Source organism: Engystomops pustulosus, chromosome 1, assembly GCF_040894005.1.
Source record: "Engystomops pustulosus chromosome 1, aEngPut4.maternal, whole genome shotgun sequence".
Lineage (NCBI taxonomy): Eukaryota > Metazoa > Chordata > Amphibia > Anura > Leptodactylidae > Engystomops > Engystomops pustulosus.
This window is the reverse complement of record NC_092411.1, coordinates 202,336,793-202,362,313: the sequence shown is the minus strand read 5'-3', so window position 1 is coordinate 202,362,313 and position 25,521 is coordinate 202,336,793. Positions and strand designations below refer to the sequence as shown.

Genomic DNA, 25,521 nt, shown 5'->3' with positions numbered 1-25,521 from the left:
TTGTTTGAGAGAATCATATTTTCAAAGTGAAAAAACTAGGGAAGGGCATATCTGTAGGTTGTGTTTTGTTTGCTTTATGATTTGTGAGGGTTAGGGGACAAAAACTACTTTATTGTCTATAATTTTCATAACCAACTATTTTCTTTTTAAATCTCATTAATCTATTAATACTTAATATTTATAATTTGGAAAAATTAAAAAGACAGATATCAAATGATGATGTTAAATGAAAGGTATTGTTTACAGGTGTATATTGTTATTTTGAAAATGACCACATGTATACACATTAATGTTATGACTCAAAATTGTTAAAAACAACTTACCTTTATTTGCAAATAAATCAATAATATCAATAGTTTTGGTGTTTCCTACTAAAGCAAGTGCATAAGAAGTTATTACAGCGCTATATGTGTGTTCTAAATTTGGAAGTTTAGCTGCAAGATTTCTTTCAGCTTTCTTTATTGCATTTTCAATTTTCTAGAATGAAAAAAAGGAAATTATGTTCTGTATACTAAAATATAGGCGCTGAGTAATTTGCTAACTATTTTAGGCCTTTTATTAAATCATAGATGAAAATTCCATAAATCAATAGTACAGATGATAAAATTAAATTTGTAAAATTATTTACTAAATAAAAATGTACCAGTGTAGTTATGCTTTAAAGGGAATCTGTCATCAGGAAGGTAATTTTTACATGATGATTGGTTCCAATAGCCTCTGGCATGTTGATTTAAAATATGGCTTTGTCATGCATCTGAATAATTCCAATGCTAACATTGCCTGGCTCCGCTCCAGCAGCAATTGAGTCCCGGTGGTAGAGAGGAGTTAAAATGAGAATTGCTTGTGGAAGCTGGGGGAGAGGCTGTGGGAGGGCATAAAGTGAGTAGGAGAGAAGAGGCAATGACCCCAGGACTCACCACACACAGCCAGGTAACCTTAAAGAAACAATTAAAAATCAGTGGAATTATTCAGATACAAAACAAATAGATTTTTTAAATCAACATGTTATTGGAACCTGTCATATAAAAATGACAGGTTCCCTTTAAAGAGTGACATTCATTTCAGGTGATTTTTGATATTCTGTTTGTGGGGGCTCATGCAGCCTCCATAGATACACGCTGTACAAGCTGGAATACATATCTCTACGGGAGTGAGAAGCTTGTAGCTTGATTTTTTATTGACGTATATTAGAAACATACATACCACATCCCCTACACACAATATTAAAAAATGATTTCAAATGATGGTTACTCTTTAAGCACTAGCCTCAGCAGACACATCTAAATAAATCTTTTTTTAAAAGGAAGATGGCTGCAGCGGCCAGGGATTTGGTCATAAAATAGAAAAAATAGGGCAGCAATCCACAGCGATTCCTTCTAGGAGTTGGTGCTCGCAGCTGAAAGTTCTGGCGTTCAAAACTTCAAATAAGGCATAGTGGGAGGAGAGAGCCACAGCACCGAAGAGTAAAATTCGAAGAAGTCTTTATTGGTACATCATCCAGGCATAAAAAAGCAACGTTTTAATTCCAATATGAATCTTTCTCAAGCATTGAGAAAGATTCATATTGGAATCGAAACGTTGCTTTTTAGAATTTTCTTTTCGTGGGGAATTTTCGTTTTTGAATTTTCTTTCGTAGGGAAAACCCCTTAAAGGTATAATTAGCATTACCTAATCTGTACTTACTGATTGATCACATGTGTTTCCTAATTCAGCTAGTGCAATAAGCACAAATGCTGTAAGCGATGACTCTGATTCTGCATAACCACCCTGGAAAGCAAAGCAGAAAACAAGGTTTTGCAAAGCTGTCTTACTATGTCAACAAGCTAAACACCAATGCCCTAACTATAACTTGAGATGGTGGTTAGATCTCCATGACTTTCTATTGGGGAAGAAATTGAATGGTTTCACACTCAATGTCACCTTCATGATTTTTTTTCTCTTCTACCTTGGGAGGTTAAATATACCGTACTGGAATTTGTATCCTAATGAGACCTGCTATGCTGTCAATATTATATTGAATTATATACAACCCACCATCCGATGTTAAATTATTCTTTTTGTTAAATTTGGAGGAGGACCTTCATCTAACCTTATCAATGAACAGATAGCTGCAATGTTGTGATATGCTTAGAAGTGGCAGTTGGCAAGTTACCCTTACTGAAACTGCATCTAAAACGCTACATAGGAACTACATGGTTACCACCAGGCTCTATGATTTCTACCCCTCGGTCTCTCCTTTGTGCTTAAGGGGCTTTGATCAATAAGGTACTGCAATTCATATTTGGTGGATCTGCTTGGATTGTGATGGAGGATTGCTGGCAGAGATTACGGGACATACTGTTCCTTGCCGCCCTATCTTTTATTTAGTGAGAAACCATTCTCCATGAGTTAAGCGGTCATCCTGCAGGAATAGGACCTGCGGTCACGCTGTGGTGAGACACGGTGAGCTGACCATAGCCTAACCATGAATAATGTTGATCAATGGTGGATGTGAGCTGGCCACAGTTTGTACAGAGCATGTACAGATGCTCAGTTGTGACATCATGTAAACAGCATGCTCCCACTATCAGTGGGATATCAGTGGCCATATTAGATTGATGCCTGGTAAAGTTTATTTCTAATCTCTTACATAAAACCTCCTACAGCCATTTATCAATTACTTCTTTATCCCTGATCCTCTAAATATCTTACCTGCATGCTTTTTTCATACACAATTCCCGGTTCCCCAAATTCACCATTCTCCTTTTGATTATTGACCAGCCATATGGCACTTTTACACAACATGTTCTGATCAACATACAGGAAATTTGCTTTTGAAGCCATTGAAAATATTTTTACTACATATGCAGTTAACCTGTAACAAATAAATTGGTTAGTCAAACTTAAAGGGGACTCTGCTTTCAGGTAAAAGCAAGTTTTTCTAAATAAAGTTTAGTGGAAATCTAAAAGTGTATCTAAATTTTCAGATGCCTTTTCACTATAAGCTACAATGTGGCTATTTGGCCATTACCAGTATCTGGCATTATTATCAATCCTCATCTTTGCAGGTTCAACAATCACGGGGAGGCACTAGCTGTTTAGTGCCCTAATACCTGATTCTGCTCCCTTCCTCTGTGTCTCAAAAGTATGCAAATATGCTTTCCAAGGTGTTAAATGGAAAACAATGCCTCCTTTTGCTACCTTGAAAGGCAGCTCCCTTACACCCTAGTGGAGCATCCATGGCTTTAAGTCTCCACACCCATGTAAGGCAGCTTTAGGCCTCATGCAGCGTCCGTCTCTGGAGATGTATATGCAGCCGCAAATATGGGGCTGCATATACGTTCCCACAGACAGCAATGGCGGCCCGGCTGCGGTACATGTGTCATGTATATTTATTTATATTTTTCCATGTAGTACATTTTATCACATGTTTTAGCATGTGCTTATTTATTCATATAGCCCACCTTCAGCACTTAGCATTTTTAGTTGTTTTGTAATCATATAGCTTATTTTCAGGTATATGACAATACAATTTTTGCACATTTTACACATTTTGATCCATGTGAAATAGTTCACGTATCATATGTATTATTCAGTGGGTACATTTTTGCAGATAACATACTTAGGGTCCCACTATTACCTTTATGCATGCGATTGACATTTGTACTCCTGACCGGGATGTGATAGTTTGTGAAGGCGCAGTACACAAGATAGGAGAACTTCCTGACCCAGGTTACCCCTGAGGAAGCCCCTATATATGGCGATACGTACCCCCCCCCCCCGTTCCCCTTATTAAGTACTATCAGCTTTCATATATGTATGTTTTTTTTGTTGTTGGCCGGATCTGCTATATATAGTTAGCTGTATTTGGGTTTTGTATTCTTATGGATTATTTCCATACGTCTAGCTATTTGCAAATTAGCTTATATGGTTCGGCTTACCATGTGCTTCCCTGGAAAGAATCACCAGAAAAATGAGATAATTGTGTCTGATAGCCTAGTTGAAAAAGAAACACATATGATATATTTTCTAAAAGTAGTAACCTTTGGGTATTCATTACAAACTGTCCAATACAAATAGACAGATGTGGTGACTGGATGAACATTACCTTTTTCAATATTACTTATAGCTTTGCTTCTTTTTTCCGCTCCGACAGCATCCCATCGTTTAGTGGCATCTAAGTACTTAGTCACAATGACATTTGGAGTTGTAGTAATCATGTTCTGCTCAGGGCAGCCATAAGGAACATATATGAGTGATCCAAGATAGGAATCATCTAGGATACCCAGCAGCGTCTCTCCCATGATATCTCCTACAGTAAAACAAAATAGATAGTTACACTAAATAGAAACATATTTTTCTGTAAACATTAGTAGTAATTAAAGATTGAACAGAGAACATAGCGCACCAGGTCACCTCTGGACATCATACTTTATATATGCTTAAAGGGGTTGTCCGAGAGCATAAAAAAACATTGGTGGTTGGGAGAGGGCTGCTAAAAATATTCAATAAAACAAAATGGGACCTGTCATTAAATGCTGTGTTTTTACCACATATTAATGTCAGTGTTCCTAAATAGGAAATAAGAAGTACATTTTCTCTAACATGACAATTTGCTTGGAAACAGCGGATAGCTTATATAGTAACTGTTGTAAGGTCGTTTTACTAGTGGAGTGATTTGGCATTTGGTAGACACCATTTACACCCTTTGCCTGTCTGGTGTACATCAATATACCATATATACCAGGATGGATATTACTGTATAATATTAATAATATTTAAAGGGAATTTGTCACCATTTGTCTTTCTGACTCCATAAAATCCCATAGTGAAACATATCACCTTATATATTCAGACTGTAGATCTTTTTCCTCTTTTTTCTGTCCATGGTTAAAGGGAACCTGTCACCGGAGAGCTGTTTTTCACTGGTGACAGATTCCCATTGACAGATTCCCAGCATCTTCCTTCAGATCCCGGGGATGTTTCACTTCAAAATCTAATGTGAGCCTCCTCATTAGGATTTGTAATTCCCTTGGTGCCCTGCTCATCAATATTCCGAAGCAACCCCCTCCAACATCTTCACTCTTCATCCCTCCCCCTCCTAATGTTGGCTCACAACACAAGCAAAACCTGCATTTACATGGCTGGCCTTCTACCTCTGTCCCCTGCAGTTAGCGGCGAGGCGGGTCACTGTGACTTGCTGCTCACTGCTCATGCGTCGCCTCCCTACGATTTGAGGCTACGCATGTGCAGTGAACATTGAAGCGGGTGAACAGCCGTGAACCCATGAGTATACTAGTAACCATAGGCAGTAATAGCTTGGAGCCAACTCATAATTACATCAGCCCCTGCACCCCTGATGCAGTAAAAAAACATCAGGGGGTAATTCGTAACTTTTAAACATTACCTACCACATGCTGCCTCTGAGTAATCTCATGCATCTTATCATCTCTTATCTTTACTTCTACGTGTCAGATGAAAGTGCATATTTACCTGTACCCTTATGATGTAACCACATTGTCACCCCACAGAACTAGATGGATTATCATGTGTTTGCTTAGAGAGTCCCCGCTCACAACTCTGGGATTTTACACTAAGCAGCTGAGGGAGTGAAAGGAGCTAAAACACCAATAACACTGAGTAACAGAGGGGTTAAAATAATCTTTATTGTGTTAACATCATTAGGGGATTGAAATGTGAGAATTTTCTTTTGTGGAATACCCCTTTAAGCATAATTATTTGTGAAATTTCATTCATTAAGGGTTATACACAGTTTTTAAGCACTTTCCAGACTAGTACAAAATGTGGCCTGACAATGCAAGCAAAAATTCTGTGCACCAAAATGTGTGCAGTAACCAAGGCCAACTAATAGATGGTTCGCACTATGTCTCATTGATCTTAAACTATGTCAGATTTATTATTAAGCGTCAGACACATTAATAAATCTGGTGCAGCAGAAAACTCCATAGCCATAGCCTTTCATGGGGATTGGCAGGGGTCCCACTAGTTAGTTAATTAGCTATAAACCCTCAGTGCTGCACCTCCCTAAGTATAGGAGCTACTACCACTCCTGGACCGATCCAAAGCGTCCACCATTTGAAGTCATAAATATAATAATCAGACTGGAGCTCCCTTCACTCTCAACACAGTCTTTGTAACAGTTCTTAACAATCCAAAATTCTTCATATGTTGTAACATTATTCTTATTTGCTTCTGGGAAATGTTACAACACATGAAGAATTTTGGATTGTTAATAACCGTTACGAAGACTGTGTTGAGAGTGAAGGGAGCTCCAGTCAGATTTTTTAGTTAGATAATTTGTTATGTTTGGAAAAAAATGAAATTTTTATAGAGTGGTACCAATGGAAAAATAATGGGTCCCGTAGAATTATAACTTTATTTAACTTTTATTGGTTAGGCCACACGTTTTAACGCTCGGATGGCATCTTTGTCAGGCCATAAAAATATAAGCAGCAGAATACTGAGACTCAGTGGTGTGCCTGCATCGTTCTAAGCTGCCTAGCTAACTGAGAGATGCCCAGATGCCAAATAGTGTCAGCAAATCTGGACAGCCAATGGTTATAGCTGATATCTATGACTAGTCAGACTTGGCATGGATTCCATTTTAGGGTTATGAGAAGTGCACTGGAATAACTGAAAGTGTCTGACTATTAGGTATACATTAAGGTGCTGGTACAAAGGTAGCAGAAAAATAGCACAGCTTGCACAGTTTCACACTGATATAAAACTGATCTAAGATCCTAAAGTATATAATACAGTACAATGTTATACCTTGTATACTAATGAAATTTGTGGCGGTGCTGTCAGGGACCATTCCTTCTAAAGCCTCCGTCTTGAAGTATATTAGCTGAGTGTTTCCTGTGAATCACAGAACATTAGTTAAACAGTACACTATACAGTTGCAGTAAGTGTTCATTGGTCAGAATTAGGTTGGAAGAAGCCTTGCGTGGTACCCCAGCAGTGCCACTATTAAATTGTTTCTGTGTCTAATAAATATGGATATTAAAGATAATACACGTCACTCTCTGTTGCGTTGTCTTGTCCGGGTGCTCAAGTAGGATACAAGACCATCGAATAAGTATTAAGAAGACTTGGCACTCCTATTAGTTGCGTTTGATAATAAGTGAGTTTATTTCCCAAATGTATAGGCGTGGCAATCCCAAAAAGTTTTTTTACAACGTTTCGGTCTACATACGGACCTTCGTCAGGCACTATATACAAAAAATAAAGTGAATACAAATCAATAACGGTGGAGTGATAATATATACATAATATATACATGATGATATATACAAAAGTCGGAGACATTTATAGGACGGTAATGATGCGTTGTTGCCACATGGCTTATGATAGAGGTGAATCTTCTCAAAAATGGTGCTCTCCTGGAGTTTCTTGCCAAAATCAGCGAGCCAGAATTACAGCTCCTGGATATACGAGATAATCCTCATGAGACCATGTTTAAAGACCTAAGGATAGATCTTACCCAACGGAAGCCCAATTGTTGTGGGTGCTTGGGTAGTGCACATCATGTGGTACATACATATAGCAGTATACTGGAGGATACAGATAGACACAGCGATTTATAATATAATGGTACATATTAGTAACAGGACTGTAAGGCTTAGGTACTGAATACCCATTAAGTCAATTAAAACAATAAAAACTCAGGTTCTCTATACTTACCGGATTGCATGGTATATAAGAAGAATGATGAAAAGTATTAGGTATGCGGCACTGTGGCCGCTGCAGCGCTGGAGACGGGGTAGCGGAGAACCGCTTAGGAGAGAAGCGCTGGCGTTCTGGGGCGATCGCTGTGGTATATAAGGCAGCAGACCGGAAACCGGAAGTGACGTTCCGGTCTCAGCTGACGGTCGCTTGCGTTCCAGAGTGGAACGCGGAAGGATATCAAATTTACAGCGATCGCACGGGGAACGGAGCTAGAGGTAAAGTAAGAAGATGTGGGCTGTGTCAATGTGTGTGATTTGGAGAGAGACTGTGTATAGGGAGTGTAAATGGTATGTTAGTAAATGGCATATGGTATAAGTGTGGAGAGAGAAGGAGTAGTACTCTGAATGGATGTAGAGGGGGTGTGGTGTGTATGATCTATGAAAAAGTCATCATGGTGTGTGTGTGATGTGAATGTCTATGTGTCAGGAGTAAGTCCATGTATGGTGCATAGAGAGGGGGAAGGAGAAGAATATACCTATTGCAATGCGGTCTTCAAGTATTCAGGGAATCTGAAAAGAAACAAAGTATAGTTAGTGAGTGGGTGATACCAGAGGTTAATGCATATTTTGTATCTCGTATTCCCTGTTCAGCCCATTTGGGGCCATTGCATTGAGGCGATGTATCCAAAAGGCTTCTCGTCTCATTAGTTGCTTGATCCTGTTACCACCTCGTCTGGGTACAGGTACATGTTCCACCACCTGGAATCTTAATTGGGAAATCTTATGTTTGGCTTGGGCAAAATGATATGGAAGGGGTAGTAAGAGCTTGTTGCAACGTATATCAGATTTATGTTTAGATATACGGTCTTTTATATGTTGGACAGTCTCTCCGACATACACCAAGCCACATGGGCACTTGATGACATATACCACGAATGATGAGTTACAGGTGAAGTAGTCTTTGATGGGGTATGTTGTGCCAGTTCTGGGGTGGGATATTTTATCTCCCCTCAGCACATTGTTGCATTGGGAACAGTTGAGACAAGGAAAGGTGCCATATTTGGGTGACGACAGGAATCGTTGTCCTGTTTTGTTCTTGGAGGGACCTTCGTCTGCTTTCACCAATTTATCTCTTAAATTGGGCAGACGTTTAAAGCAGGGGCGAAACTGTCGCGTGAATTCAGGTATGGAGGGATGACTATTCGTAAGTATTGGCCAGTGCTTGCGTATGCTTTTATGTAATTTGAATATTGTGGGGTGGTACTGGTGGATGAAATTGATACATGGTTCCTTCTTTGATTCCTGTCTCACCTTGTGTTCCTGTGTTTTTAGTACGTGTTCAGGATAGCCACGTACTCTGAATTTGTCACGCATCTCTTGGAGACGTATTTCTCTTTGTGTGGGGTTGGAGACTATCCTATGGACCCTCTGCATTTGGGAATTCGGTAGGGATTTTTTACAGGGATTGGAGTGACAGCTAGAGTAGTGTAGAAGGCTGTTCCTGTCTGTGGATTTAGTGAACAAATCACTCGAAAGTCTGCCTAGTGTGTCCTTGACAATAGTGGTGTCCAAAAAATCAATTTTTTGTTGGCTGAAATTGATGGTAAACTGTAACTCCGGCCAAATGGAGTTCAAGTAAGTATGGAACTCATTAAGTGTGTCTAGGGGCCCTGTCCATATGCATATAATGTCGTCTATAAATCTTTTCCATAAGATGACATGTGAGTGAAAATTGTTGTTGGAATAGACGAACCTCTCTTCAAAGTCTGTCATGTAACTGTTGGCGTATGGGGGGGCCACATTTGAGCCCATGGCCGTACCCCTTATCTGCAAGTAGAATGTGTCTTGGAACATGAAATAGTTTTCATGTAAGACAAGGGTGAGTAGGTCAAGGCATAGTTTCCTAACCTCAGGGGGATGTTGTGATTCTCCCAGTAGTTTATTAACCGCCTGGAGTCCTTTGTGATGTTGTATGCTCGTGTATAGGCTTGATACGTCCCATGTGACCAAAATTGCCTCCGGTGGTATGGTATGTAGGTTGCGAATATGATGTAAGAAGTCATTAGTGTCAAGTAAGAAGGAGCGTGATTGTTTGGTTAAGGGGGTAAGTATTTTCTCTATGAAGATGGCTAGTGGAGATAGTATCGAGTCGGTCGAGGCTACTATGGGTCTGCCTGGTGGTTTGTGGAGACGTTTGTGAATCTTGGGTAAAACGTAAAAAACTGGTATGACAGGGTTCTGGTTGAGAAGAAAGTTATATGTTTTTTGGTCTATTGTCTTCCCTTTGAGGTGTTGATCGAGGGTGTGTCTGATCTTAGCGGAGAGTGTGGGCGTGGGGTCATGTGGGAGTTTATGATATACCTGTTCATCGGAAAGTTGTGTGAGGATTTCCTCTATGTAATCTTTCCTATCCATGACAACTATAGCTCCCCCCTTATCTGCTGGTTTTACAATAATCCGTTTGTCGTGGATAAGGGTTTCCAATGCCTGTTGATCTAAACTAGTGAAGTTGCTTGGGTAAAGTAGTGTGCCTTTTTCAATGTCCTTCCTATATTGGTCAAAATCTTTCTGGACTAGTGTTATGAAGTTCTCGACTGCGTGGTCGGTTTTAGGGGGCATAAAGGAACTTCTAGTAGAGAGTCCCAAATCAGTAGCTCGTATAAGAGCTTGTTGTGGTTCAGAGGGTACCCAAGTATGAGTGTTCTCTGAACCAAAATGAGTTCTGAGTCTTATGGTTCTGTAGAACCGATGTAGATCCAGTTCAAGTTGAAAGGTATCTAGTTTTTGTGTGGGGCAGAAGGATAATCCTTTCTGTAATAAGCTCATTTGTGCTGGACTCAGGTTGGAGGAGGAGATGTTGACTACTAGCGGGGATGTATTACCTGTGATCTGGTCGTCATCGTGGGTCCTTGTGTAGCGCCGATGTTGTCCTCCCCTCCTCGTCTTGGTCGTCCGCGTCTGCGGTCCCGTTGTCCTAAAAAACGACCTCGTGCTGATGGTGGTCCATAGAAGTCGGAGCCGGAACTGGAGGATTCCGCTGTGCCTCTGTATCCTCGATAGGGTGGTCGCGTAGGGTAGGTGTCCTGCCATCTGTATACCCTTTCCAGTAGATAATCTTGTGTGTCTCTTATGAATTTATCGCGTTTCTTCTGTTCTGATTCCTTCCTGAAGCGTTCCAGTTGTTGAGTTGTTTTTTCTTTCAGTGTTTTGATCTCTTCTGTTGTTAGTGTGGAGGTTAGTTGATTTTCAATCGTGGAAATGTTTTCTTCAGTCTTGATGATTTCTTTTTGTAGATATTCTACTGTTAAGGTGATCAGATCGAAGGAGCATTTGTTCAAAATTTGTTGGAAAGTGTTACAGAATTCTTTGTTATCTTTGAAGATGGTGGGGCGAAGTGATACCCGTAGGCCTCTTGGTATCCGTTGCACCTTCAAGTATTCTGTCAGTGTTGCACAATGCAGTTGGTAATTTAGTAGATTCCTAGAAACTCGTTCAAAATCCCTGGTCTTGTATTCGCTGTTGGCGACTCTCAGGAAGTCACTAGGTACGGAGACTTTGGCCAGTATGCTGGCCGTGGTTTCGGGATCATATGAAAAGGTCTCACTGGACATAGTGTCCTTGGTGCTCGTGTAAAAGTAATTGTATATTAAAGATAATACACGTCACTCTCTGTTGCGTTGTCTTGTCCGGGTGCTCAAGTAGGATACAAGACCATCGAATAAGTATTAAGAAGACTTGGCACTCCTATTAGTTGCGTTTGATAATAAGTGAGTTTATTTCACAAATGTATAGGCGTGGCAATCCCAAAAAGTTTTTTTACAACGTTTCGGTCTACATACGGACCTTCGTCAGGCACTATATACAAAAAATAAAGTGAATACAAATCAATAACGGTGGAGTGATAATATATACATAATATATACATGATGATATATACAAAAGTCGGAGACATTTATAGGACGGTAATGATGCGTTGTTGCCACATGGCTTATGATAGAGGTGAATCTTCTCAAAAATGGTGCTCTCCTGGAGTTTCTTGCCAAAATCAGCGAGCCAGAATTACAGCTCCTGGATATACGAGATAATCCTCATGAGACCATGTTTAAAGACCTAAGGATAGATCTTACCCAACGGAAGCCCAATTGTTGTGGGTGCTTGGGTAGTGCACATCATGTGGTACATACATATAGCAGTATACTGGAGGATACAGATAGACACAGCGATTTATAATATAATGGTACATATTAGTAACAGGACTGTAAGGCTTAGGTACTGAATACCCATTAAGTCAATTAAAACAATAAAAACTCAGGTTCTCTATACTTACCGGATTGCATGGTATATAAGAAGAATGATGAAAAGTATTAGGTATGCGGCACTGTGGCCGCTGCAGCGCTGGAGACGGGGTAGCGGAGAACCGCTTAGGAGAGAAGCGCTGGCGTTCTGGGGCGATCGCTGTGGTATATAAGGCAGCAGACCGGAAACCGGAAGTGACGTTCCGGTCTCAGCTGACGGTCGCTTGCGTTCCAGAGTGGAACGCGGAAGGATATCAAATTTACAGCGATCGCACGGGGAACGGAGCTAGAGGTAAAGTAAGAAGATGTGGGCTGTGTCAATGTGTGTGATTTGGAGAGAGACTGTGTATAGGGAGTGTAAATGGTATGTTAGTAAATGGCATATGGTATAAGTGTGGAGAGAGAAGGAGTAGTACTCTGAATGGATGTAGAGGGGGTGTGGTGTGTATGATCTATGAAAAAGTCATCATGGTGTGTGTGTGATGTGAATGTCTATGTGTCAGGAGTCAGCGATCGCCCCAGAACGCCAGCGCTTCTCTCCTAAGCGGTTCTCCGCTACCCCGTCTCCAGCGCTGCAGCGGCCACAGTGCCGCATACCTAATACTTTTCATCATTCTTCTTATATACCAGGCAATCCGGTAAGTATAGAGAACCTGAGTTTTTATTGTTTTAATTGACTTAATGGGTATTCAGTACCTAAGCCTTACAGTCCTGTTACTAATATGTACCATTATATTATAAATCGCTGTGTCTATCTGTATCCTCCAGTATACTGCTATATGTATGTACCACATGATGTGCACTACCCAAGCACCCACAACAATTGGGCTTCCGTTGGGTAAGATCTATCCTTAGGTCTTTAAACATGGTCTCATGAGGATTATCTCGTATATCCAGGAGCTGTAATTCTGGCTCGCTGATTTTGGCAAGAAACTCCAGGAGAGCACCATTTTTGAGAAGATTCACCTCTATCATAAGCCATGTGGCAACAACGCATCATTACCGTCCTATAAATGTCTCCGACTTTTGTATATATCATCATGTATATATTATGTATATATTATCACTCCACCGTTATTGATTTGTATTCACTTTATTTTTTGTATATAGTGCCTGACGAAGGTCCGTATGTAGACCGAAACGTTGTAAAAAAACTTTTTGGGATTGCCACGCCTATACATTTGTGAAATAAACTCACTTATTATCAAACGCAACTAATAGGAGTGCCAAGTCTTCTTAATACTTATTCGATGGTCTTGTATCCTACTTGAGCACCCGGACAAGACAACGCAACAGAGAGTGACGTGTATTATCTTTAATATACAATTACTTTTACACGAGCACCAAGGACACTATGTCCAGTGAGACCTTTTCATATGATCCCGAAACCACGGCCAGCATACTGGCCAAAGTCTCCGTACCTAGTGACTTCCTGAGAGTCGCCAACAGCGAATACAAGACCAGGGATTTTGAACGAGTTTCTAGGAATCTACTAAATTACCAACTGCATTGTGCAACACTGACAGAATACTTGAAGGTGCAACGGATACCAAGAGGCCTACGGGTATCACTTCGCCCCACCATCTTCAAAGATAACAAAGAATTCTGTAACACTTTCCAACAAATTTTGAACAAATGCTCCTTCGATCTGATCACCTTAACAGTAGAATATCTACAAAAAGAAATCATCAAGACTGAAGAAAACATTTCCACGATTGAAAATCAACTAACCTCCACACTAACAACAGAAGAGATCAAAACACTGAAAGAAAAAACAACTCAACAACTGGAACGCTTCAGGAAGGAATCAGAACAGAAGAAACGCGATAAATTCATAAGAGACACACAAGATTATCTACTGGAAAGGGTATACAGATGGCAGGACACCTACCCTACGCGACCACCCTATCGAGGATACAGAGGCACAGCGGAATCCTCCAGTTCCGGCTCCGACTTCTATGGACCACCATCAGCACGAGGTCGTTTTTTAGGACAACGGGACCGCAGACGCGGACGACCAAGACGAGGAGGGGAGGACAACATCGGCGCTACACAAGGACCCACGATGACGACCAGATCACAGGTAATACATCCCCGCTAGTAGTCAACATCTCCTCCTCCAACCTGAGTCCAGCACAAATGAGCTTATTACAGAAAGGATTATCCTTCTGCCCCACACAAAAACTAGATACCTTTCAACTTGAACTGGATCTACATCGGTTCTACAGAACCATAAGACTCAGAACTCATTTTGGTTCAGAGAACACTCATACTTGGGTACCCTCTGAACCACAACAAGCTCTTATACGAGCTACTGATTTGGGACTCTCTACTAGAAGTTCCTTTATGCCCCCTAAAACCGACCACGCAGTCGAGAACTTCATAACACTAGTCCAGAAAGATTTTGACCAATATAGGAAGGACATTGAAAAAGGCACACTACTTTACCCAAGCAACTTCACTAGTTTAGATCAACAGGCATTGGAAACCCTTATCCACGACAAACGGATTATTGTAAAACCAGCAGATAAGGGGGGAGCTATAGTTGTCATGGATAGGAAAGATTACATAGAGGAAATCCTCACACAACTTTCCGATGAACAGGTATATCATAAACTCCCACATGACCCCACGCCCACACTCTCCGCTAAGATCAGACACACCCTCGATCAACACCTCAAAGGGAAGACAATAGACCAAAAAACATATAACTTTCTTCTCAACCAGAACCCTGTCATACCAGTTTTTTACGTTTTACCCAAGATTCACAAACGTCTCCACAAACCACCAGGCAGACCCATAGTAGCCTCGACCGACTCGATACTATCTCCACTAGCCATCTTCATAGAGAAAATACTTACCCCCTTAACCAAACAATCACGCTCCTTCTTACTTGACACTAATGACTTCTTACATCATATTCGCAACCTACATACCATACCACCGGAGGCAATTTTGGTCACATGGGACGTATCAAGCCTATACACGAGCATACAACATCACAAAGGACTCCAGGCGGTTAATAAACTACTGGGAGAATCACAACATCCCCCTGAGGTTAGGAAACTATGCCTTGACCTACTCACCCTTGTCTTACATGAAAACTATTTCATGTTCCAAGACACATTCTACTTGCAGATAAGGGGTACGGCCATGGGCTCAAATGTGGCCCCCCCATACGCCAACAGTTACATGACAGACTTTGAAGAGAGGTTCGTCTATTCCAACAACAATTTTCACTCACATGTCATCTTATGGAAAAGATTTATAGACGACATTATATGCATATGGACAGGGCCCCTAGACACACTTAATGAGTTCCATACTTACTTGAACTCCATTTGGCCGGAGTTACAGTTTACCATCAATTTCAGCCAACAAAAAATTGATTTTTTGGACACCACTATTGTCAAGGACACACTAGGCAGACTTTCGAGTGATTTGTTCACTAAATCCACAGACAGGAACAGCCTTCTACACTACTCTAGCTGTCACTCCAATCCCTGTAAAAAATCCCTACCGAATTCCCAAATGCAGAGGGTCCATAGGATAGTCTCCAACCCCACACAAAGAGAAATACGTCTCCAAGAGATGCGTGACAAATTCAGAGTACGTGGCTATCCTGAACACGTACTAAAAACACAGGAACACAAGGTGAGACAGGAATCAAAGAAGGAACCATGTATCAATTTCATCCACCAGTACCACCCCACAATATTCAAATTACATAAAAGCATACGCAAGCACTGGCCAATACTTACGAATAGTCATCCCTCCATACCTGAATTCACGCGACAGTTTCGCCCCTGCTTTAAACGTCTGCCCAATTTAAGAGATAAATTGGTGAAAGCAGACGAAGGTCCCTCCAAGAACAAAACAGGACAACGATTCCTGTCGTCACCCAAATATGGCACCTTTCCTTGTCTCAACTGTTCCCAATGCAACAATGTGCTGAGGGGAGATAAAATATCCCACCCCAGAACTGGCACAACATACCCCATCAAAGACTACTTCACCTGTAACTCATCATTCGTGGTATATGTCATCAAGTGCCCATGTGGCTTGGTGTATGTCGGAGAGACTGTCCAACATATAAAAGACCGTATATCTAAACATAAATCTGATATACGTTGCAACAAGCTCTTACTACCCCTTCCATATCATTTTGCCCAAGCCAAACATAAGATTTCCCAATTAAGATTCCAGGTGGTGGAACATGTACCTGTACCCAGACGAGGTGGTAACAGGATCAAGCAACTAATGAGACGAGAAGCCTTTTGGATACATCGCCTCAATGCAATGGCCCCAAATGGGCTGAACAGGGAATACGAGATACAAAATATGCATTAACCTCTGGTATCACCCACTCACTAACTATACTTTGTTTCTTTTCAGATTCCCTGAATACTTGAAGACCGCATTGCAATAGGTATATTCTTCTCCTTCCCCCTCTCTATGCACCATACATGGACTTACTCCTGACACATAGACATTCACATCACACACACACCATGATGACTTTTTCATAGATCATACACACCACACCCCCTCTACATCCATTCAGAGTACTACTCCTTCTCTCTCCACACTTATACCATATGCCATTTACTAACATACCATTTACACTCCCTATACACAGTCTCTCTCCAAATCACACACATTGACACAGCCCACATCTTCTTACTTTACCTCTAGCTCCGTTCCCCGTGCGATCGCTGTAAATTTGATATCCTTCCGCGTTCCACTCTGGAACGCAAGCGACCGTCAGCTGAGACCGGAACGTCACTTCCGGTTTCCGGTCTGCTGCCTTATATACCACAGCGATCGCCCCAGAACGCCAGCGCTTCTCTCCTAAGCGGTTCTCCGCTACCCCGTCTCCAGCGCTGCAGCGGCCACAGTGCCGCATACCTAATACTTTTCATCATTCTTCTTATATACCATGCAATCCGGTAAGTATAGAGAACCTGAGTTTTTATTGTTTTAATTGACTTAATGGGTATTCAGTACCTAAGCCTTACAGTCCTGTTACTAATATGTACCATTATATTATAAATCGCTGTGTCTATCTGTATCCTCCAGTATACTGCTATATGTATGTACCACATGATGTGCACTACCCAAGCACCCACAACAATTGGGCTTCCGTTGGGTAAGATCTATCCTTAGGTCTTTAAACATGGTCTCATGAGGATTATCTCGTATATCCAGGAGCTGTAATTCTGGCTCGCTGATTTTGGCAAGAAACTCCAGGAGAGCACCATTTTTGAGAAGATTCACCTCTATCATAAGCCATGTGGCAACAACGCATCATTACCGTCCTATAAATGTCTCCGACTTTTGTATATATCATCATGTATATATTATGTATATATTATCACTCCACCGTTATTGATTTGTATTCACTTTATTTTTTGTATATAGTGCCTGACGAAGGTCCGTATGTAGACCGAAACGTTGTAAAAAAACTTTTTGGGATTGCCACGCCTATACATTTGTGAAATAAACTCACTTATTATCAAACGCAACTAATAGGAGTGCCAAGTCTTCTTAATACTTAATAAATATGGATACACTTGAATTGAGGGCGTTTGCATCCCCTCATTAGGAAGTTGTCCTATACATATATCTAAAGTGGGCCATGTTTACCTGAAACTATAAAACTAGATAGTATAATATTTAAAGACTTCTATAGAACAGGTGTCTACAGCAGTCACTTGTAGAACAATTGTTAGCATTGATTTATCAATCTGTCTACAACAGAATCATGTTGTAATTTGCACAAAAAACTGTCTGAAATGCCATAACCCACAATTATCAAGGATTGTAGACACTTTTCAGACTAGTATGAAAAAAGGGAGTGGTTTCCCCAAAAAAGGGAGTGGCTGCACAGGAGAAAGGCTTTGTGCCACAAATATGCTAATGCACACAGCATAAGGCTTCATTCACATGAACGTACCGAGCCCAGGATCCATAGCCATCTATAGGGATGTATATTGATATACGTCCCTCTGACGGTCATGTGAATGAGGTGTATGGGGCTTATTTATTATTAGACCAGCTCCCTGGCACAGTTCTATGTCTATTTTTGGAGCCCCACTGCTCATCATATTCATTAAAGTGTTCTCAATGTTCTTATGCTCTATTTTCCACCTGGGAAAATATTTTTCAAAAACTCACAAAATGCATGAAAAGTCTCTGGCACATAGACCAGCAGAGGCCGTAGTAACTATGAGACTTTTTGCAAACATCTGAAGTCATGAATGTGGCTTTGCATGGTGTTGCACTAGCAGTAGTTCTATGTTTAGGCCAGATTAATGAAGAGGTGTATATATTCCTGTGAGACTTTTTAGCAGTGAAAAGTCTCAAAAACCCACAATGTGACTACTTTTAAACTTTTTTACGTCCAAAAATGCCCAGGAAAACCAATTATAAATAACCCCCTATGACTATATAGCCTAACTTTGTATTGTCTTACTTTGAGACACTTTGGCTAGTAATAGTTTTTGCTAGTAGATGAGAATTTGTGGCATATTTATCAAAAGTCATGCTCATGAGGGGACTGAGGTACCTTGTTCTTGTAATCTATGTCGGGTACCACTGGAAGCAACAGCCCTTATCTAATTATCTTTACAGTATTTTATTTAGGAATACTGCTTTAAATGAGGCATTGTGCAATATTTTAGACAGGACGTCAAGTTCAATCTATTTTTACTGTAGGATTCTGACCTTTAGGATTAAAAGTTGCACTTAAAGCTTGTTTCCTCACAAGTTTTCCTTCTGGCTGGAATATTAAAGAGAAGATTACAATATTTTTTAAAATAGTATCAATAAAATGCTTATTCATGTATAATTTCCAGGATACACAGTCAGGGTTATCATCTTTTGCACTGTTTGTTATTTAACATACATGTAACACTGGATGAAGGATTGTAAACCTATGGCAGGATCTGCTCTTTTGCTATTATATATATATACAAAATTTGTTCTCAAAAACCCCAACTCCTTATACTGGAGTCAAGAAAAAAAAAAATCAAAACGCACCTTTCCAACGTCACCCATAGGTCCTATGCTTGATTCGATGCTCCGAGGCTCACAACTAATGACGTCGGCAAGCTGATGTAATTCTGTGTGCCGGCCGAGCACGAAGACCCGAAGAGGAGCGGAAGAATCCGAAGAGGACCGGAGGCCCTGAGGCAGCACCGGAGCATCAGAGAGAGACTGGGCAAGCTGTATACTACAAGGGGCTGGCAGGCTATACACTACAGCAGTGATGGTAAACCTTTTAGAGGCCGAGTGCCCAAACTACAACAAAGACCCGCTTATTTATCGCAAAGTGCCAACACAGAAATTTAATTTGTGATTTATACTCCCTTCTCTGTCACAGCTTTCATTGATACCAGCACCCTGAGGACACCAATAAAGCAGAAAATAGTCCCAGGTAGAGATGTCAGTTTAAAATACCTCTGTGCAAAGAAATTCCTGGGCTGTCTGGGACTGCAGGAAGATACCTGGAGTCATCTCTGGTGATGGCCTGGGTGCCCACAGAAAGGGCTCTGAGTGCCACCTCTGGCACCAGTGCCATAGGTTAGCCATCACTGCACTACAGGGTCTGGCAGGCTATACACTACAGGGGTCTTGCTGGCTATATACTTGGAGGCTGTGACCAATGCATTTCCCACCCTCGGCTTATACTCGAGTCAATAGGTTTTCCCAGTTTTTTGTGTTGAAATTAGGGGTCTTGGCTTATACTCGGGTCGGCTTATACTCGAGTATATATAGTGTGTGTGTGTGTGTGTGTGTGTGTATATATATACACTATTCTGATGATTGATACAGTGTAATAATGTCATAACACTCCTGGGTAACAGAGTGGAGCCACACAGATTGGAGATGGAGCACTGTGCACCGCACATCAATAGCATCTGTGACTTTCCTTATCCCATTCTGGAAAACTTAAAATATTTTCCCAGAATCCCCCTAGTGGAGCATCAATGGCTATAAAACTCCACACGCCTTCACGGTGGCCTTAATTGGCAGTCTCCGTAAGCAGAACATTAACTTCCCTACCCTACTCACTCATTCAAACCAGTTCCCCACACTGTACTGAAGAGACCCAAGCAGGTCAAACAGTGCTATCTACAGTTGGGAGTCTGGAGTAGATATACTGGTTTGGTTTTAATCTTGCATCATGTCATAAGGCCACTTGTAAGTGATTCTTGATGTCAAGGGAGCTTCCTTACAAGGTAGCTAAAAGAGGCATGGTTTTCCTTATCCCATCCTGGAAAACTGCATATATTCACACTTAAAGGTACCTGTCAGCTGTTCTTCCTCAACAATTCGTGCATCATTAACTTTTAGAGCAGCTCTCAAGGATTCCATCCCACCTTCTATCTTGTTCATCCATACATCAATTTTTATAAAATCTTTATTATGCAAATGAGCTTTGGCACTAGAGAGATGAAGTAGAGTGAGGAGGAGACTTCCCTGCTACCTATGTAGAAGGGTTTGATTGCTCGTTGCAGGCTCCTAATAAGAACGTTCTTGATGTGTGAAACAGAAAACTAGGTTGTGAAAATGGGGACAGTTGCTTTAAGAGTTGGTTGGAGCAGAAAAACAAAGATAATAAATAAATCATACATGACTCCAGGATATGTGAGCAATACATGCTGCTCTGATGGTGCAGCTTGTCTTTAGAGTCAACAAGGGACATTGACATCAACAACAAGTATTGTATTGGCAGCAAGTAAGTAGAATAATTTGCTTAGGTTGTATGTTTCATAGTGAATTCAGAATTTAGAATAATCTTTAAATATATTTACTAACGTAATATATTATTATCATTAAAGTACACATGAACATACCAACACATGGAGAATCTTTCTCACTCTGTCTGCTATGCCTAAACCTAAACTGCTCACAGTAGCCAAAACGTCTATGTAAACTTCTGTTGCTTGGATTGGTATGACAACATAGTATACCACCCTGGATGATTTTGCCGGAACCTTAACAGTTTCCTGATAACCTCTTGATTTAGTAGCCAAACTGCAAATATTTTTGTCATAAAAGAATTTCACCTTGACCTGGACAAAAAGAAAACAAATAATTGAAACACAACAAAATAAATAAGCCTTTTGAGCAAAATACTACTTATAGCATATGCTAAAAACATTGACCCAAATACTGTAGTTGTGAAAGGACAATGACTGTTTCTTGTAGGCAGTAGCATTATTAATATTTACCTTATTATACAGCTTTTTATGTTTATATTTATTTTTTTTATTATGATATGTGTCTCACACCATACACCAAAAAACTGTAGGAGATATAAATCTACAAAGCGGGCTCTCGTGAAAACTGGGTACCACTTAGACTCCAATCCCAGGTGTCAGCTTATGTCATCGTCCGCAGTGATACAGAGGATCCATTACTACTGATCCTTACAGTTGTGTTTTTTAAAATTTTTTCCACTTTATTATTTCTTGTTTGGGCAATGTTTATGAATGTTATTTTTTATTTTTATAAATTTTTTTAATTTTTGTGTTTTTTTTTTTTTACCCGTGCAGACCTTAGGATAGGTCAACTGAGAAACCCGTCGGCCTAGCCTGACGCCCCTTAGTGATCGTCGGAGAAACCCGTATGGGCAGTCACTAAGCGGTTAAAAGGGATTTACACACATATATTCATTGAGCATTTTACCTTGTCATCTTGTATCACATGGCACCATCGATTGTCATAAACATACATCTAAAGAAAACTGTCTTAAACTAACGCCTACCAACAATCATGAATTATACTTAGATAAAGCAAAGATCAACAGTCATCAGGTTTCAAACAACTTACACAAAGTTTAACAAAAGGTTAACAAAACCCATAAGATTTTTCAATTCAGCTATGATGAATACATACATACATCATATGATACATGACAGGATAGAAGAATAAAATTATAAAATACAAACCGTAGCCCCAGCTGTCATATAGTTGTGGATTATTGCTCGAATCTGCACTTGCTCATTTTTTATAACACTGTAAGGCATTCTCAGATCAATGAAAAATTCTTTAAATACGTTTACTTGGTGAGGTTCTGATATGCAAATGCCTGGAAAAAAGAATACAATATATATTGCAATAGTCAAAAAGTTTTTATTTATGTTCATTTATTTTATTTCAAACTTCATTTACAAGGTTTTTGGATTGTTATTTATGAAGAACTTAAAGTTTAAGGATGCCATCAGCATTGGTATGCAAAGTGTTTGCATGTTAAAGGAAATCTACCATTTGTTTTAATGCATTGTGAACCAAAAATACCTTGAGAATTCTGTAGCGACACTGATGCAGAAACATATCTTGTTTAATTATAAAATTCAGGAAAGCTGGGCTCCTTGGGTGCCTTACATAAACACATTACTTCCACAAACACAGGAGCTGCCTGAAATGTCAAGAGCTGGATGACTCATACACAGCAGCTAGGCTATGGTGCAGCAGTTGATTACTTCTGCCTGTCAGGGATAACACCGTGAATACAGCGGTCTTTGAAGCAGTGCATTAGGGTGAGGAGAAGCGCAGTGGCAGCCACAGGAGCGAGAGAGCCTCATTATAATAATTTTATAATTGTTTTTTCAGAAAAAACACTCATTTCAGGGATTAAACAAGATATGTTTCTGCACCAGTGTAGTTATAGCAGGCTTGGTTCATAATGCATAAAAGCAATGGCAGATTTACTTTAAAGAGGACCTGTCACCCTAAACAAAATGCTCTCGGAGCTGCTTACTAAAGTAGTAGCTTATAGTGCTACCCCTGTAATAGCAGGGAACCTTCCAATAAATCTAGCAAACGCTGCACAGCCATAGCCTCAGAACGCCGAACCAAGCTTACAGCGGTCCGGCGTAATCATGAGGGGGCGGTGCGAGGAGGCGGTGACTGCTGCATGAAACCTGGCAGTCCCCGACGGCCTGTGGTGTGGGAGGAGCGGTCCAGGGGAGAAGCAGAGGAGACCATTTTTAGTGTGACGTGTCCCCTTAAAATAAAGTAAATTCTCCTACAAGTTAATACATTTTGTTAAAAGGGTATTCCTGACTCGAAACCGTTGAAGACCTGTCGGAAAAACTAATATGCTATATTTACAGCAATATGTTAGTTTGATTGATTGATGGTGGTATCAGGTTTCAGTCCATAACCAATTGCCTATTAATTGACGGATCAGAAAGAAACTCTTAAAATCCTTAATCACAATAGCTACAATTCCAGCTACAACTGAACCAAGCTTCCACATTTTAGCTTTTTTATTTATAGGCAGTCCCAGGATTATGTATAAGGTAGGTCCTATCGGTTTGTTCTTAGGTTGAATTTGGATGTAAGTCGGAATGTTCTGTATGTGTAACATAACACAGATTATTTTTTGGTCCCTGTGACAATTCGATTTACTAAATTTTGTTTTTTTTTCTGCGAGCCGTAAAGTACTTCAGCTGCTATTCAAGTCTTGTTGGATCATAACAATACCTCTCTTCAACTTACCTTTGTCTTTCTTAATGCTGACTGCTTGTATTATCCAAGTGGTGATAGAATCTGGTAAGAGGAGATCTAAAGGCTCCGTAACAGTGCTAGAAATTAAAGAGAGACTTTATAAATGAGCTGGCATATTTATTTACCTTATGAACAGTTTACTTTTATGAACAGTATAAGATTAAGGATATAGAGTATAAAGAGGATATAGAGTAGCACTTTAGTCCTAACATCAGGGCACATGTTGGTTTTGACATTGGTGGAGCACTAGTCTTGTGAACAGCCCGAGGCCCATGGGACGCTTAATCCGCCAAAGACTATGACGTCTAAGTAGTTTAATTTAGGCTACATTCACACTACAGTATGGGGGACGTATATACGGCCGACGTATATATGGCCGATATACGTCCTCCATAGATGGCAATGGGTGCACAGCGCCCTACGGGAGCGGTACGGTGCAGCACACATGCGGCACCGTACCGCTCCGTACCCGGGAAAAAGATAGGACCTGTCCTATCTTTACCCGTAATACGGTGCCGTGCGCCATGTATCCCTATGGAGAGGGGCGGGGGTGAGCTGCGCTCACCTCCTCCTCCTCTCCCCGTGCACTGCTGTTGTCCGCTACGGTACAATACGGGCGGGCAACGTCAGTGTGAATGTAGCCTTACTGTCCAAGAAAACACATCTAGTAGGCAGTGCATACTCACTGCTGCTATGAGATTTCTTCTAGACAACAGGAAGGAGAACACAGAAAGAGCAAGGAGGCAGGATACAAATGCTGACACACCCCAAAGCATTAGTGCCTCTTTTAAAGTAATATAATTGTTCTTTTTATAATGAAAGCAGAGAAAATCACGCTGTCATCCTCCTGCTGGGTAGCTTTATTAACTTTTAATAAAGTTTTAGATTTAAGTATTCTCACATACTTTTCTTTTGAGTCAGCCTTAAGTTGGAATGCATTCCAGCGCCAACTCTCAGGAAAGTTTCTTCGGGGGGCAATGTCTTCTTCCAGATCTTCCTCAGTGTCATCAGCTAGAGTTAAAAATAATTAAAGAATGATCTGCATATTACATTATACTTTAAAACATAATATGCATGCATATTATGCATGTGTGTATGTTTACATATACAGTACAGACCTAAAGTTTGGACACACCTTCTCAAAGACTTTTCTGTATTTTCATGACTATAAAAATGTAGATTCACGCTGAAGGCATCAAAACTATGAATTAACACATGTGTGAAAAAAAAGTGTGAAACAACTGAAAGTATGTCTTATATTCTAGGTTCTTCAAAGTAGCCACCTTTTGCTTTGATTACTGCTTTGCACAATCTTGGCATTCTCTTGATAAGCTCCAAGAGGTAGTCATAAGAAATGGTCTTCCAACAGTATTGAAGGCGTTCCCAGAGATGCTTAACACTTATTGGCCCTTTTGCCTTTACTCTGCGGTCCAGCTCACCCCAAACCATCTCGATTGGGTTCAGGTCAGGTGACTGTGGAGGCCAGGTCATCTGACATAGCACCTCATCGCTCTCCTTCTTGGTCAAATAGCACTTACACAGCCTGGAGGTCTGTTTGGGGTCATTGTCCTGTTGAAAAATAAATGATGGTCCAACGCAAACCGGATTGAATAGCATGCTGCTGCAAGATTTTGTGGTTACCATGCTAGTTCAGTATAACTTCATGTGCATGTACAGTCCATTTGTTCACCTTTTCTGAACAAAGACCGTGGTTGGAACCAAAGATCTCAAATTTAGACTCATCAGACCAAAGCACAGATTTCCACTGGTCTAATGTCCATTCTTTGTGTTCTCTTATGCTTGTTGCCTGTCCTTAGCAGTGGTTTCCTAGCAGCTATTTTACCATAAAGGATGCTGCACACAGTTGTTGTAGAGCTGTGTCTGCTGCTAGAACTGTTTGTGGCATTGTTCTGGTCTCTAACCTGAGCTGCTGGTAACCTGTGAGGTTGGTGATTCGGATGAACTTATCCTCCGCAGCAGAGGTGACTCTTGGTCTTCCTTTCCTGGGGCAGTCCCCACTCACAGTTTCTTTGTAG

General features: G+C 40.6%; 1 protein-coding gene across 4 annotated transcripts in view; it reads right to left on the bottom strand.

Annotated features, from left to right (window-relative positions):
- LOC140070990 (complement C3-like) overlaps positions 1-25,521 on the bottom strand; it is a 101,866-nt gene that overhangs the window by 28,222 nt on the left and 48,123 nt on the right. For all 4 annotated transcript variants that reach the window (XR_011849027.1, XM_072118174.1, XM_072118182.1 and 1 more), the window contains exons 18-28: positions 24,391-24,496; positions 23,477-23,562; positions 21,922-22,061; positions 20,824-21,042; positions 18,689-18,743; positions 6,772-6,858; positions 4,088-4,291; positions 3,921-3,975; positions 2,692-2,854; positions 1,684-1,767; positions 324-477 (exon numbers count right to left, since the gene is read on the bottom strand). Coding sequence is in view for 3 of the 4 variants with exons in the window: in XM_072118174.1 (XP_071974275.1) it covers positions 324-477; positions 1,684-1,767; positions 2,692-2,854; positions 3,921-3,975; positions 4,088-4,291; positions 6,772-6,858; positions 18,689-18,743; positions 20,824-21,042; positions 21,922-22,061; positions 23,477-23,562; positions 24,391-24,496 (1,353 nt within the window). In the remaining variant the exon portion in view is untranslated. The remainder of the gene's footprint in view (positions 1-323; positions 478-1,683; positions 1,768-2,691; positions 2,855-3,920; positions 3,976-4,087; positions 4,292-6,771; positions 6,859-18,688; positions 18,744-20,823; positions 21,043-21,921; positions 22,062-23,476; positions 23,563-24,390; positions 24,497-25,521) is intronic.